Source organism: Amblyraja radiata, chromosome 3 (assembly GCF_010909765.2).
Source record: "Amblyraja radiata isolate CabotCenter1 chromosome 3, sAmbRad1.1.pri, whole genome shotgun sequence".
NCBI lineage: Eukaryota > Metazoa > Chordata > Chondrichthyes > Rajiformes > Rajidae > Amblyraja > Amblyraja radiata.
This window is the reverse complement of record NC_045958.1, coordinates 79152817-79169854: the sequence shown is the minus strand read 5'-3', so window position 1 is coordinate 79169854 and position 17038 is coordinate 79152817. Positions and strand designations below refer to the sequence as shown.

The following is a 17038-nucleotide window of genomic DNA, read 5'->3' as shown; positions in this document are numbered from 1 at the left end:
CGGAGTCGGGAGAGTCCTCTCAGCGGCTAGGGACACCTGGAACGGCCGCTTCCTTACCGGAGACCGCGGCTTCCGACAAGGCCGCGACGGTTGGAGCTCCACCACTAGTGATCTCATCGAGAGATCCCAGGCTCCAGGTGTTGAAGTCAGCGCCGTCGCCCGCAGCTGCCCGCTCCGCAAACCCACAGCTCTGCGATGTTTTTATCGGCGGTCTTCAGCTCACCGGAGCTCCAGCGCGGCGACCCAGGCAAGGCATTGCCCGCTCCGGTCCGCGATAGCGCTCCAGCGCTGTACCGAAGCCGAGGTGCTGGGTGGTCCCCTCGGGAAAACGCCGCTCCAGGCCCGCTGGTAGACCGCGAGGACGGGTCGACGGTGCAGCCCGGAGAAAAGCTGCCTCTCCGACCAGGTAGGGACCTAGAAAGTAGTTTCCCCCTTCCCCCCCCCCCCTCCCCCCACAGAAAAAAATCTAGACCTCCTAAAAACAAACACTGAAACTCACTAAAAAGACGGACAGCTGCTAGCTAGCAGCCGTGCCCCAAGATGGCGCCCCCAGCTACCTGTGAGCTTCCTGTGGGTTGGGATTGTGATAAGAAAAAGATGGGTTGATGACAGGATGCCAGGCACATGCAATAGATTAACAATATAACATTGAAAATTAAAAAACAAGACTGCTGCAGTTGCTGGTAATCCTGTTTTACGTTTTTGAATTATTCACAAAAGAATCCTAGATCTCACAAATTCTTGATAGCATTTCTCATAACCTTGCTGTTAGCAAAATTAATTGAGGGCTGACACAGACTGGAAAGGGTGGCATATTGCAGCTTTCTATGGATTCTAAAGTCTCGGTGTGAATTTAAGAAATGGTTGTTCTGGCTCTGTAGCCTGTAGCCAAGAAAATCAATTGCTATAAGAATATTCTTCACTTTGATAAGCTGTTTTAGGTATTTAAAAACAACCAACGAAGATGGCTGTCAGTCATTTGGCATTATACTGGTTAACTGAGATCATATCATTTTATTTGAAAAACCTAAAAACCTGCTTTTTAATTTGTGTAAAATTACACTTTCTGAGGGGGGGAATTTGGCCTTCGTCTTTGGCATTAAACATCCGGTAGAATATCAGCTGTCACCTACATTGATTCTCACACATTCATTGACTTCAATGAAGCATAATGGCAGAAATTGAGTAGAACCAACAGCCAATACCCCTGCATACGTTAAGCTCTGGAAATCAAAATCATACGTTAAGCTCTGGGAATCAAAAACAAAGCAAGAATTTTGGATAGGCAAATGGTTGGACAAAGACCTGAGATGAAAAGAGAAATGTGTGTGAGTCTAGATGGGTGGGACACTGGGAAGAGAGTGGAAACAGCAGTGGGAGGGGGGGGGGGGGGGGGGGGAGAAAAGAGGAAGAGGGAGTGGGTTTGGAAAGTAACCTAAAATTAGACAATAGATAATAGGTGCAGGAGTAGGCCATTCGGCCCTTTGAGCCAGCATCGCCATTCAATGTGATCATGGCTGATCATCCACAATTCCTGCCTTCTCCCCATATCCCCTGACTCCACTATCTTTAAGAGTTCTATCTAGCTCTCTCTTGAAAGTATCTGGAGAACCGGCTTCCACCGCCCTCTGAGGCAGAGAATTCCACAGACTCTCAACTTTCTGTGTGAAAAAGTGTTTCCTCATCTCTGTTCTAAATGGCCTACCCCTTATTCTTAAACTATGGCCTCTGGTTCTGGTCCCCCAACATCGGGAACATGTTTCCTGCCTCTAGCGCGTCCAAACCCTTAATAATCTTATACGTTTCAATAAGATATCCTCTCATCCTTCTAAATTCCAGAGTATACAAGCCCAGCCGCTCCATTTTCTCAGCATATGACAGTACCGCCATCCCGGGAATTAACCTTGTGAACTTGCATTGCATTCCCTCAATAGCAATAATGTCCTTCCTCAAATTTGGAGACCAAAACTACACACAATACTCCAGGTGTGGTCTCACTAGGGTTGTGTACAACTGCAGAAGGACCTCTTTGCTCCTATACTCAACTCTTGTTATGAAGGCCAACATGCTATTCACTTTCTTCACTGCCTGCTGTACCTGCATGCTTACTTTCATTGACTGATGAACAAAGCCCCCAGATCCTTTTGTACTTCCCCTTTTCCCAACTTGACACCATTTAGATAATAATCTTCATTCCCGCTTTTGCTACCAAAGTGGCTGCAGCGAATCAGCTGAGGTTATTGGCTGCAACCTTCCATTCATTGATGAACTGTATACTGCAAGGGCAGGGAAGCGAGCGGGTAAGATTATCTCTGACCCTTCTCACCCTGGCCACAAACTCTTTGAATCACTTCCCTCTGGAAGGCGACTCCGGACTGTCAAAGCTGCCACAGCCAGACAATAAAACAGCTTTGTTTCCATGAGTAGTAGCACTACTCAATAACCACTCATCTGTAGCCTCCTTTTGCTCTGGTATTTTATTTAATTCACATGTTTAATTAATAATGTTTTATTATTAATGTTTAATGCGTCATTCCTAACTGTCATTGTATGTCATGTTGTCACTTGCGGGCAGAGCACCAAGGCAAATTCCTTGTATGTGAATACTTGGCCAATAAAATTATTCATTAATTCATTCATAACCTCACATTTATCCACATTAAACGGCATCTGCCCACTCGCCCAACCTGTCCAAGTCACCCTGCATTCTCATAGCATCCTCCTCACAGTTCACCCAACTTTGTGTCATCTGCAAATTTGCTAATGTTACTTGTAATCCCTTCATCTAAATCATTAATATATATATACTAATCTCCTATGTGGGACCTTATCAAATGATTTCTGAAAGTCCAGGTACACTACATCCACTGGCTCTCCCTTGTCCATTTTCCTAGTTACATTAGAGAGTTCAATGTTCATATCGTTGGATTGTAAGCTATCCAAGCGGAAATATGAGGTGCTGTTCCTCTAGATTGTATGTGGCCTCACTCTGGCAATGGAGGAGGCCCAGATTGAAAGGTCAGCATGAGAATGGGAAGAGGAATTAGGAAGAAAAGTGGTTAGAAACCGGGAAATCCCTGAGGCCTTGGCGGGCCAAGCGCAAGTGTTCATCAAAATAGTCGCTGTGTCTGCACTTGGTCTCACCAATGTACAGGAGGTGCACATGAACCTCCGTTTCACCTGGAAAGACTGTCGAGGTCCCTGGAAGGAGGTGAGGGAGGAAGTATAGGGACAGGTGCTACATCTCTTGCAGTTAGAGTACATTGCAGTACCTATGGAGAGGGTGCTTTGGGTGGGAAGGGATGCGTTTTAAGAATCTGCGCCGAGCAACTGAAAGATGTCTTCACAGACATTTTTAACATCTCACTCAGCCAGGCAGTAGTGCCCAACTGTCTTAAGAGTGCCACCATCGTCCCTGTCCCGAAGAAACCAAACCCAGCCTGCCATAATGACTTTCGACCAGTGGCTCTAACACCCATAGCAATGAAGTGTTTTGAGCGACTGGTTATGCAGCACATCAAAAAGAGTCTACCTGCCGACCTAGACCCACTGCAGTTCGCCTACAGAGCCAACCGATCCACAGAGGACGCAGTCTCAACAACACTGAACCTCGTACTGTCACACCTTGATCGGAAAAATACTTATGCCAGGATCCTCTTCATAGACTTCAGCTCTGCGTTTAACACAATCATTCCGCAGCAGCTGGTGGAGAAGTTGGAGCTATTGGGGGTTGATGCTGGCACATGTAACTGGGTCCTGAACTTTCTATCACAACGGCAGCAGACAGTCAGGGTGGGCAGTAGGACATCAAAAACCATAGCCGTGAGCACTGGCTCGCCCCAAGGCTGTGTCCTAAGCCCCCTGCTGTTTAGTCTGCTTACACACGACTGTACTGCTAGACTCAATAACAACTTCATCAACAAGTTCGCTGATGACACAACAGTGGTGGGTCTCATCAGTGACAATGATGAGTCGGCGTACAGGATGGAGGTGGAGCTGCTCACAGGATGGTGCAAATCCCACAACCTCATTCTCAACGTGGGAAAAACTAAGGAGATGGTGGTTGACTTCAGGAGGGCGGGAAAACAACACCATACACCTCTGCACATCGATGGAGCTGATGTGGAAAGGGTCAGCAGCGTGAAGTTCCTAGGACTCCACCTGTCAGATGACCTGATGTCCACAACCAACACCACAGCACTGGTCAAGAGAGCCCAGCAGCGACTACACCCTCTCCGAAGACTACGTAAAGCAGGTCTCCCCACTACACATCTACGAACTTTTTATAGGGGGACAATCGAGAGCACATTAACCAACGGCATCACTTCCTGGTTCGGGAGCTGCAAGGCGTACGAACGGCACCAACTTGACAGGATTGTGAAGACCGCCAGCAGGATTATTGGTGCTCCACTCCCTTTCTTGCTGGACATATACAGGAAGAGATGTATCAACAGAGCCATCTCCATCATCAAAGACCCATACCACCTATCGCATCACATATTCTCCATCCTGCCATCTGGGAAGAGGTACAGGAGCATTAGCTGCAAAACCAGCAGGCTCCTCAGCTTCTTCCCGCAGGCTATAAGACTGATAAACGGACATAGCCCCCTGCCAAAGTATCGCGCACCAACCATCAACCTGGACACACTGCAGCAGCTGTCGATCGGAACGCCTGTTGATGTTTAGTAGAGAGTAGAGTGTTTAATTTAATTTGTTCATGATATATGTTTTTTATTTCTAGTTATTTGTTGTTATTTGTACTGCACACTGAATGGACACTGGTTGAGCAACGTTTTTTTGTTTCCTCTGGGTATGTGAGTACTCAGGAAAATGACAATAAAGATATACTGATACTGATACTGATGAGTAAATCACGGAATTGTGGAGGGAGCGGTCTCTGCAGAAAGTGGAAAGGGGTGGAAATGAGAAGATTGTTGGTGGGATCACTTCGGAGGTGACGTTAATATCGGAGGATGATGTGTTGGACGCAAAGGTTAGTGGGTTGAACTGAGAGGATCATGGAACTCTATCATAGTTCCATCTGGGGTGAGGGGGAGCAGAACTGCGGGTCACAGAGGGGATACGGGTGAGAGATGTATAACTTATTTTCTAACCCTAGATGCATACAACAGTTGTTAATGAAGAAGAGATATCAATGTAAGGGGTAAAGTGTGAGGGATTTCGGGTGGATTTGAATGTGACCTCTCAACCAGAGAGTGGTGAATATCTGGAATAGACTGCTGGAGAGAGTAGTGGAAGTAAAATAGGAGGAATCCAGGCGAACACTTGATTTGCCTAGGCAATGAAGCTACTTCAAATGCTGAAAGATGAGATTAATGCAGATGGATGCCCACTGGTCAGTTGGGACAATATGCAGTGAATGGGCTGTTTCCATGTTGTATGACTATGATTTCAGATAAAACTCTTGCAGTTTATTCTATCTTCTTGCAAATTTTCCGTCTAATGCTTTAACACTTAACTGGGGCTGCTTCTCTTTCTAAGCACTCTAGTTATTCTAATCCTAATATCACTCCATTGATAATTTGATTAACTACAACCTTCCCTTTTGACTGTACCATTCTATATGCTTCAATTGAGAATGTTTGAAGTCAATACATTAGCACAATTATTTTGTTGGCAATTTTGAGGTAAATGTCAACAAAACCGGGGAACTAATTGACTTCGGGAAAAGAGGTCAGGAGACCACATGTGGGTTTTCATTGGTGGGCTGGTGGTGGATAGAGAGCAACTTCAAATTCCTGGGGGTTAACATCTCGGATGACCTCTCCTGGATCCAGATATAGATGTAATCATGATGATGGCATGCCAGTATCTCTACTTTCCTATAATTTTTAAGGAGAATTTGAATTCACCTAATAGTCTAACAGATGTATTGTAGAGGGTATCTTGAGTAACTGCATCGGTACGGTAATTCCATTGCATAGAAACATAAGAGTTACAGAGAGCGATGGAGTCAGTCTGCTCCATCATGGGCACAGCCCTCCCCATGATCAAAGGCATTTACATGAGTTGCTGCCTCAAAAAGACATCTATCATCAAAAGTTTCCACTATCTGAGCCATCTCCTCTTCTCGTTGCTACCATTGGGCAGGAGGTACCAACACCACCAGGTTCAGAAACAGCTACTTTCTTACAACCAAAAGGTTATTAACCAAACATGCACAACCCTAATCCTACCTCACCAATGAAACATTACAGACCATCTCTTGCACTAACATGTTTTCTAATTCTGTTTTGCTCTATTGTCTTGTTTTTGCACAGCCTTTTTCTTTTTACTGTCTTGTCAGATTCAGATTCAACTTTAATTGTCATTGTCATTGTCAGTGTACAGTACAGAGACAACGAAATGCAGTCATTGTACAATTTGTTTTGTGTGTTGTCTCAATCTATATGTCAGTAATGCTTCTGAGAGCATACCTTTTCATACCTCTTCCTCACCGTAGTTGTGCATTTGAAAATAAACTCAACTGGACTTGACTTGAAGATGTTTTGGTGTTGAAACAGTAGCACATACCCTGTGGAGTGTAAATACATGTAAATGACTTGGACAGAAACGTAGACGGTTTGTTTAGTAAGTTTGCAGATTGCTGGGGTCGTGGACTGTACGGAAGGCTGTCAAAGCATACAGAGGAATATAGATCAGTTACAGAAATGTGCAAAAAAATGGCAGATGGAGTTTAGCCCAGGTTTTGCACTTTGGGTGGTCAAAGGTATGGGGAAAATATACAATTAACAGCATGGCCTTTAACACCATTGATGTAGAGGGATCTTGGGGTCCAAGTCCAGAACTCCATGAAAGTGGCAACACAAGTAGATAGAGTAGTAAAGAATTATTATGGTTTGCTTCCTTTTATCTGATGGGACATTGACTATAAGGGTTAGAAAGTCAAGTCAGGCCTTTGGTTAGACCACATTTTGAGTATTCGGTGCAGTTCTAGCCACTCCATTACGGGAAGGATGCTAAGGCTGTCGAGTGAGCAGAAGAGATTTACTCAGTCTGCCTGGATTGGTGAGAATTAGTGGGAAGGACAGGTTGGGCAAAATTAGTTTTTTTTCTCTCTCTGCAAGGCTGAAGGCATGGGGAGACCTGTTGGAAGTATATAATGTTATGAGAGGTATAGATAAGTCAGAACCTTTTTTCCAGGATGGGAGAATTTAAATACTAGAGAGCACAGCTTTAAGGTTAGAAAGACAAAGTTTAAAGGAGATATGAATAGTGAGTGCCTGGAAAGCGTTGCCTGGGCTGTGGTTGAGGCAGATACGATAATGGCATCTAAGGTCATAAATTCCACAAATTCACCACCCTCTGACTAAAGAAATTCCTCCTCATCTCTTACACAAAAGAATGTCCTTTAATTCTGAGGCTATGACCTCTGGTCCTAGGTTCTCCTCACAAGTGGAAACATTCTCTCCACATCATTTAAGAGACTTTTGGATGGACATATGGATACACAGGGAATGGGAGAATATGGATATGTGCAGGCAGATAAGAGTTGGTCTTAGTATCATATTCGGCAGACATTGTGGGCCAAAGGGCCTATTGTTGTGCTGTACTGTTCTTTATTCCAGTTGGCTTAGGAGTGTCACACAAAGTTATTTGTAACTTTCTAATTCCCATTCCCCTGCCCTTTAAATGGTAGCTAAGGGAACAAGAGGAGTGACTGATGTTGAGGAACAATCTTTATATCGTCCTCGGATGGACTTATCCCGAGTTTCATGAACAATCCATTGAGTTGGAGGGAATCCACCGTCAGTGTGTGTACATGAATTCAATAGGAAAACAAGGCACATTCATTTGCAATCCACCTATGTTTTTTTTTCTTACAAGCAATGATTGCACCCAATTTAAGAGCTCTCTGTCCGATTTCGACCCCAAACTTGCCTCTGCGGCGATAAAACGCCTGCGCATTGGTGCCATGGCAGATGCGCGCCTCAGTCGAGATTGTGACCCGTTTGTACAATTCAGAGATTATTGCAACACTTTTCACCAAAGATCTTATAGCTATATAAGATCTTTGCTTTTCACGCACTCAGATAACGATTTAGGATCAGCTTTCTTCGATCGATTGATTTCTCAAAAAAATCAAGACGTTTTTTAAAACAAAAGCCGAAAGGTAAATAAAAAAGCCGAAGGGTCTTGATCCGAAACGTCACCTATTCCTTCTCTGCAGAGATGCCGCCCGTCCCGCTGAATGACTCCAGCTTTGTGTTTCGACTTGCAGTTCCTTCCTGGGCAATGTTTAGAACCTGCACTCGCGCATGCGCGCCGGCCTGTGCGCACTCCGGAGCGGCAGAGTGCGCGCATGCGCCATCGCCCGGCCGCGGCCGCGCCGCTTCGTCTTTAAGTTGTGTCTCGCCGAGTGCGAGGCGATCAGTAACGGAGACGGGCGAGGTGGAGGAGGAAGAGGCGCTCGGTAGGTGCACGGGGTGGGGGAAACAAATGTCAAGAGGAAAGGCAGACAGACAGTGAATGAATGAATAATATTCTCTCTCCCCACACGGCCGCCACCGCCCCTTCATTGCTGCGTCGCAGGCCCGGAGCCGAGCGACGATTCAACCGCCATCGCAGCCCCCCATTGTGACATCAGCGGCTGCGGCTGCGGCGCGCACACTCCCTATTGTGACGACACCGGCGCGCGTTCCGTCCCCCATTGTGTGACGGCAGCGGCAGCGGCAGCGGAAGCGGCGCGCGCTCCCTCCACTGGAGAGTGGAGCGACCTGTCCGAGCCGTGGGTCAGTCCCCGAGCTATTAGCTTTGTGCAGGGAAGGGGAAAGGAACCGCACCGCAGATGCTGATAAACATAGAAGATACACACATAAAATGCCGGAGTAACAGCGGATTTAGGCAGCATCTCTGGAGAAAACGGGAATAGATGACGATTCGGGTCGAGATCCTTTTTCAGGTCGGCCTGCCGCACCATGGGTCAGTCCTGAGCAAGTATCTTTGTGTGGGGAAGGAACTGCAGATGCTAGTTTACACCGAAGATAGACACAAAATGCTGGAGTAACAGCGGGACAGGCAGTATCTCTCGACCAGAAACGTCACCCATTCCTTCTCTCCAGAGATGCTGCCTGTCCCGCTGAGTTACTCCAGCTTTTTGTGCATATAATTCCAGAGTACACAAGCCCAGCCGCTCCATTCTATCATCATATGACAGTCCCGCCATCCTGGGAATTAACTTTGTGAACCTACATTGCACTCTCTCAATAGCAAGAATGTCCTTCCTCAAATTTGGAGACCAAAACTGCACACATTACTCCAGGTGTGGTCTCACTAGGCCCTGTACAACTGCAGAAAGACCTCTTTGCTCCTATACTCAACTCTAATGTACAGAAGGAACTGCAGATGATGACTTACAAAATATACACAAAGAGCTGGAGTAACTAGCGGGTCAGGTGCATCTCTGGAAAACATGGAAGTGTCGTTTCAGGTTGGGGCCCTTCAAACTGATTGTGGTGGGGATGAGGAGAGCTGGAAGAGAGGAGAGGCAGGACAAAGCCTGGTGAGTGATAGGTGGATATAGGTGAGGGTGAGTTTGATAGGCAGTTGATTGAACAGATGAAAAGGCAAAAGGTGTGAGTTAAGGATGGAAGAGATGTGAATTATGAAGCTGGAGGAAGGAATCCAGGCAGATTGTGGAGAAAGTGTTCAAGAAGGAACTGCAGATGCTGGAAGATCGAAGGTACACAAAAATGCTGGAGAAACTCAGCGGATGCAGCAGCATCTATGGTGCGAAGGAAATAGGCGACGTTTCGGGCCGAAACCCTTCTTCAGACTGATGGGGGGGAGAAGGAAGGAAAAAGGGAGGAGGAGGAGCCCGAGGGCGGGGGGATGGGAGGAGACAGCTCGAGGGTTAAGGAAGGGGAGGAGACAGCAAGGGCTAGCAAAATTGGGAGAATTCAATGTTCATGCCAACCAGACGCAAGCAATCCAGGCGGAATATGAGGTGCTGTTCCTCCAATTTCCGGTGTTGCTCACTCTGGCAATGGAGGAGACTCAGGACAGAGAGGTCGGATTGGGAATGGGAGGGGGAGTTGAAGTGCTGAGCCACCGGGAGTTCAGGTAGGTTATTGCGGACTGAGCGGAGGTGTTCGGCGAAACGATCGCCCAACCTCCGCTTAGTCTCCCCGATGTAAATCAGCTGACATCTAGAGCAGCGGATGCAGTAGATGAGGTTGGAGGAGATACAGGTGAACCTTTGTCGCACCTGGAACTACTGCTTGGGTCCTTGAATGGAGTCGAGGGGGGAGGTGAAGGGACAGGTGTTGCATTTCTTGCGGATTGTGGAGAAACGTGTGAGGCACAGGGAGGGGGGAGGGATAGGAAAAAAAATAATAAAGGGGGGGGGGCTAGTTTGTAGATTAAGTATTAAAAATTGCAGTATTCAGAGAAACATAGAAAATAGGTGCAGGAGGAGGCCATTTGGCACTTCGAGCCAGCACAGCCATTCATTGTGATAATGGCTAATCATCCACAATCAGTAACCAGTGCCCGCCTTCTCCCCATATCCCCTGATTCCGCTAGGCCCTAGAGCTCTATCTAGCTCTCTTTTAAATTCATCCAGTGAATGCCTTCTGTGGCAGAGAATTCCACAAATTCACAACTCTGGATGAAAAAGGTTTTCTCATCTCAGTTTTAAATGGCCTCCCCATTTTTTCTGCATCTAGCTTGTCCAGCCTTTTATGTTTTCTATAAGATGCCCTCTCATCCTTCTAAATTCCAGTGAATACAAGCTCAATCTTTCCTAAAATGACAGTCCCGCCATCCCGGGGATTAACTTTGTGAACCTATGCTGCACTGCCCCAATAGCAAGGATGTCCTTCCTCAAATTAGGAGACCAAAACTGCACACAATACTCCATATGTGGTCTCACCAGGGCCCTGTACAACTGCAGAAGTACCTCTTTACTCCAATACTCGCATCCTCTTTTTATGAACGCCAACATGCCATTAGCTTTCTTCACTGCCTGCTGTACCTGCATGTTTACTTTCAGTGACTAGTGTACAAGGACACCCAGGTCTCGTGCACTTCCTTTTTTTCTAATCTGACACCATTGAGATAATAATCTGCCTCCTTGTCCTTGCCGCCAAACTGGATAACCTCACATTTATCTATATTATACTGCATCAGTCATGCATCTGCCCACTCAACCTGTTCAAGTCACCCTGCAACCTCCTAGCATCCTCTTCAATACAATACAATATACAATACCTTTTATTTGTCATTTGAACCTCACATGAGGTTCACAGTTCACACTGCCATCCAGCTTTGTGTCATCTGCAAATTTGCAAGTGTTACTTTTAATCCCATCATCTAAATCATGAATGTATATTGTAAATAGTTACGGCCCCAGCACCGAGCCTTGCAGCACTCCATTCGCCGCTGCCTGCCATTCTGACAGGGACCCGTTTATTCCTATTATTTGTTTCCTGTCTGCTAACCAATTCTCTATCCATGTCAATACCCTACCCCCAATACCATGTGCTCTAGTTTTGCCCACTAATCTCCTGTGTGGGACCTTATCAAAGGCTTTCTGAAAGTCCAGATACACTACATCCAATGGCTCTCCTTCATCCATTTTACTTGTCACATCCTCAAAAAAATCCAGATTAGTCAAGCAGGATTTCCCCATCATAAATCCATGCTGATTTGGACCAATCCTTTTACTGCTATCCAAATGTGTCGTTATTACTTCTTTAATAATTGACTCCAGCATCTTCCCCACCACCGATGTCAGGCTAACTGGTCTATAATTCTCTGTTTTCTCTCCCTCCTTTCTTGAAAAGTGGGATAACATTAGCTACCCTCCAATCCACAAGAACTGATCCTGAATCTATTGAACATTGGAACATGATCACCAATGCGTCCACGATTTCTAGAGCCACCTCCTTGCATACCCTGGGATGCAGACCTTCAGGTCCTGTGGATTTATCAGTCTTCAGTCCCATCAGTCCACCCTATACTATTTCTTGCCTAATGCAAATTTATTTCAGTTCCTCTGTCCTCTCGTACATCTGGGAGATTGTTGGTGTCTTCCTTAGTAAAGTCCGAATCAAAGTACCTGTTCAACCCTTCTGCCATTTCCTTGTTCCCCATAATAATTTCACCTGTTACTGCTTTCAAGGGACCCACATTTGACACTTCTGATTTAACCTTCTCCCTCTCAAATTGCAGATTAAAAACTTATCATATTATGGTCACTACCTCCTAGTGGTTCCTTTACCTATTACCCGTGGAATATGAAGTGTTGTTCCTACAATTTGCATGTAACATCACTTTTTAATGATGTCCTGCAGGTTATGTTTACTAGTTATATCATTTAAAAGCTGTACTCTGTGGTGCTACGATGTATTGGGGAAAAGTATAGATGTGCAAGTTGTACATTCATGTAATAATTATGGAGATAGATTTACACCATTCTGTGCGAGCTGCATAATACAAGTTGCTCATCTACAAAACTGGCCAGGGAATTCAGGAACCAGTCTTAAGGTGTTACGATCTCCTGGCGTTAATTTAGGTTGAGTACAGATGAAAGTTTTATCCCGTCCCCCGTCCCCTGCGATTCATGTTTTGATTTGCTCAACTTCCAACATGTTCATGAATTCACTATTTAACTTTCAGTTTGCATTCATGTGACATATTGGCTTTGAAATTAGTACTTTCCTTAGAGTGGCAAACTATGTTGTCACTCTATATTAAAGATATCCTTGTGGCAACCTGACATCTTCTTAGTGCTATATATGAGACAAACGCCAATTGATATTGCCAGTAACTGTTTCATAAAGCTTGCTCTGCAGATTCTGCAACTTGCTTTGATAGACTGGGATAACAGTCATTTTAGAGCTGGTTCAACCCCTCAACTGGATAAGACTAACCAACTGAGGAGATACATGATTGCTGGAAATCATCTGCAAAAATGGTTGGGATGTAGTAATACAAGATTTGTTTGATCTTAGGCTTTCCAACTATACTTCAAATTCTGTAACCAACCTTGAAAACACAACCTGAAGCTGCATAAACGATTATACTGCCAGGCCTGTCTGTTGCCTGGGCCTCAAATCATTGGTCCAAAATCTTTAAATAATTTGCTGCTGGAGAAATATAGATTCTCCACATTACTGAAATTCTCTACATTTAGTTGAGTTTTTTTTAGTTTAGTTTATTGTCACTTGACCAAGGTGCAGTGAAAAGTTTTTTTGTTGTGTGCTATCCAGTCAGTGGAAAGACTATACATGATTACAAACAAGATGACTACAGTGTACAGATACACGATAAAGCCAATAACAGTTTCTACGATGTTTGTAAAAGATAAGCGTTCATTACTATTCAAGCTTAACCTCCTAATTGTTACCAAATTTATAATTATAATTATCTTTTTTATTTTTTATATAGATTTTGGGTGTTCAACAGAAATGACAACAAACCCTCCAGCGCCAGGTAAGATGTGGAAAAGAATAATTATAGATATACATGCCTAGTGATTAGAAATTAAAGTAAATTTCAGCAACCGTTCTTTCCCATATTATAACAATAGCAATATATCAAGGACAGTTCATTGTTTGGGCACCTATGATTGGAAAAGCTCCGATCTACTTGTGGTTTCATCTGCGTCTCTCTGCAATAAACTGCCTTTAATGTAGAAGAAAGGTCCCAAGACTTTTCCAAAAATGTACAGGTGATAAATGGACATCAGGCCAAAAATAAATGTTTTCAGTTTCTTCTTGCCCTCATTGGTTTGCCTTTCTTCCCTGTTTGTTTTCTAAAATATTTTATGCTGTCCTCAAACTTCCTCCCTTCCCCCCAGTGGCCACCACACACCCTTGCATCATTCATTATAGCTGGTAAGTGTATGTATGCGGTTGAAGTTGTTCTTGTCATGTCTCATTGGGTATCAGTACAAAGTTTTCAGTTATGTTTCAGTTCCCGGTAGAAACTTAATTTTTGACTCTTGGAAATTATTGTACTGTTCTGGGAGTCAAGAGTTAGATGGCTGAAAAATAATCAGTCTGACCTGTTCCTTGTATATTGTGAATATTTAGTTTTAGTTTTGTTTAGAGATACAGCGTGGAAACTGGCTATTATATTGATAGATTGCAATCAATAGTTGATAGTCACAATAGTAATCCAACAACATGAACCTTCAAAATATAACTCATTTAAAAATTGTGTATATATATTTCACTCAATGGGAAGATAACTAAAGTTATAAGAGGAGAAAAAGAATCCAGTGACAATTGTATAAATCAAAGTCTGCAAATTGAATATAGAAAGTAGTGAGAGATCTTAAGAAATTGGAATAGGGGAGAGAAATAAAGTCCTGACAATAGATAAGTACCTAAAACAGAGGAAAACCCAAATAAAAATAATACGATAGTTTAGGGTAATCAATGGAAGCCTATTTGGGTGGAACTGAGAAATGGGAAAGATGTAGCAACATTTATAAGGGTGTACTATAGACCGACTAATGGGGAGCGAGAATTGGAAGAGCAAATATGTAAGGAGATAGCATATATTAGTAGTAAGCACAAGGTAGTGATTGTGGGAGATTTCAATTTTCCACTCAAGGGAAACACATTCTGTAAAAGGGCTGGATGGTTTGGAGTTTGTAAAATGTGTGCAGGATAGTTTTTTTGCAGCAATACATAGAGCTATCTACTAGAGAAGGGGCAATGCTGGACCTCTTGTTAACAGGGAGCACTTTGGGTCCAGTGATCACAATGCCATTAGTTTCAATATAATTATGGAGAAGGTCAGAACTGAACCAAGGGTTGAGATTTTTGATTGGAGAAAGACTAACTTTGAGGAGATGCGAAAGGATTTAAAAGGAGTGCATTGGGACTTTTTGTTTTATGGGAAGGATGTAGTAGAGAAATGGAGGACATTTAAAGGTGAAATTTTAATAGCCCTGTCTCACTGTGCGAGCTGACCCACGAGGTACCCTGAGTGAAAGACTCAAGTTCAAGTTCAAGTTAGTTTATTGTCATGTGTCCCTGTATAGGACAATGAAATTCTTGCTTTGCTTAAGCACACAGAAAATAGTAGGCATTTACTACAAAACAGATAAATGTGTCCATATACCATGATATAAATATATACACACATGAATAAATAAACTGATAGTGCAAATAACAGAAAGTGGTTGGTAATAATCACAACTCGTGGTTGTGTACGAGATTCCAAGTATATGATCAAGAGTTTAACTAAGTTCCCACCGGTATGATAATGTTTGTCGTTTACTTGTCATTTCTGCGATGTTCCAAGTTCCTCTCCCAAGATACTCTTGAGCCACCGTGGATGAAGGTCTGTTTTAATAAGCAACAGTGTTAAAGAAGACATCTCCATCCTGCGGCATTGAGTAGCTAAACTGTAAATCATATGCGTGTACTGTTAACTGTGATAAAAATATATGATTGTGTTATTATTTGTGGAGCTGCTGCACAATTGAGACACTGTGCAGATTCTTTAAAATAGCTTTTCAATGCAGTAATCATTCAATCAGTTGCCCGTTTGCTGTTTAAAAAGATTGCGAAGAAAGATGAACCAGTCCTAAATTTGTGGTGATTGATATGGCATAAACTTGGAGGTATGAACAGTGTGCGAGATCAGATCCAGAATGAATCGGATTGGAACAGGGTGTGAATAGGGCATCAGAAAAATCAAAAGAAATGAAGAGAGATAGCAAGCAGAGCAATTTGTGGATTGTCAGGCAAATTCCACAGAAACTTTGCAGATCAATAACCGAAAGTCTGAACAAGTGTACAAAAAGCTGGAGAAACTCGGCGGGACTGGAGTAAAGGAATTGGTGACGTTTCGTGTCGAGACCCGTCTGAAGAATGGTCTTGACCCGAAATATTACGTATTCCTCAGAGATGCTGCCTGACCCATTGTCACTCCAGCATTTTGTCTGTCTAGTTCATGGTTGCCTGATTATGAGACTTATTAAAGATAGAATTCAGTGCGGCCACATATATTGCATTTTGAACTTCTCCTTTTCCCAGAGAGATCAGGTCACCGCTTGAGTCGCGCGTGGAAACCGGCACTTTTCTTCAACTCTGACACAATTCGGAACAAGAACAAAGAACCCTCGCTGTTCTCCCCGAGGGGGGGGAGGGGGGTCATTTTTTAGCTAAACAGGTAGAACGAGCTATATAAGTGGTGTTTGGTCTCCAGGAATTCGGCTGGTTCGGTGACAAATATCCATTACAGCCAAAAGTCGCGTACCCCCACCTCTCCACACTGTCGGCTCACCTGAAAACGGACAAAAGAGAAGCCGTTTCTGAGCTTGTTCTGAAAGGTGTCCGTGGGAAAAGGTGTTACAAACGGTGAATGCGGTACAATCGGCTTGTCGCGGAACAAACCAGTGCAGTTTCTGGGGGACCCAGATCTCGCTCCACCAACACACATATACAACTTTAAGCAATATTCCACTGTGTATCCTAACTCATTCTGCATTTCGTCCTTATCTGGGAAACAAATAGTCATTTTCTGCAGTGAACCGCCCGCGTCCAAGCAGCGAAAGGCTTCAATGCGGTTGGCATTGTGAAGATCTGAAATGAAGCTTTGCACGGTAGATAAAATATAATTTCACGTTCCAATATTTGGAAAGCTATTTACTGAAGATGATCAGGGGGAAAAAATTCTCACAAAGGGAAATAGAAATAAAGACTTGCTCTGTATTACAGTGCCGTTCAGACTCAGGGTGGCCAAAACACCTAAATAACGATACCACCGGTGGTATATGGAGGAAACAACATGTGGATACACGTGTATTAGTATGGAGGCGGTGGGTGTAAACTAAAATGCTACTCGGTAGATTTAAACTATTCCGAATAAAATTATTACTATCGGTAAGGATTTCACTCTAACATGGAACTAATTAACGCTCGCTTTCCAGGAGCTGCATGTATCTTTCATCTGTCAATGGTTGGTTAGTGCTTGTAACATGCATGTTTGATATACAAACCATATTTTGAGTTCAGTTCGGCCGTAAACTTTTGAGCAAGTACGCTGAAGTACA

At 43.9% G+C, this 17038-nt stretch overlaps 1 protein-coding gene across 2 annotated transcripts in view; it reads left to right on the top strand.

Annotated features, from left to right (window-relative positions):
* The first annotated feature begins 8161 nt into the window (after positions 1–8161).
* LOC116971216 (INTS3 and NABP interacting protein) overlaps positions 8162–17038 on the top strand; it is a 48187-nt gene continuing 39310 nt past the window's right edge. Inside the window, exons 1-2 of one of the 2 annotated variants that reach the window (XM_033018187.1) lie at positions 8162–8434; positions 13414–13458. In XM_033018187.1, the coding sequence (XP_032874078.1) occupies positions 8194–8434; positions 13414–13458 (286 nt within the window). In that variant the 5' untranslated portion in view covers positions 8162–8193. Of the gene's footprint in view, positions 8435–8723; positions 8944–13413; positions 13459–17038 lie in introns of those variants that run through there. The other variant, XM_033018188.1, reaches the window with a different exon arrangement.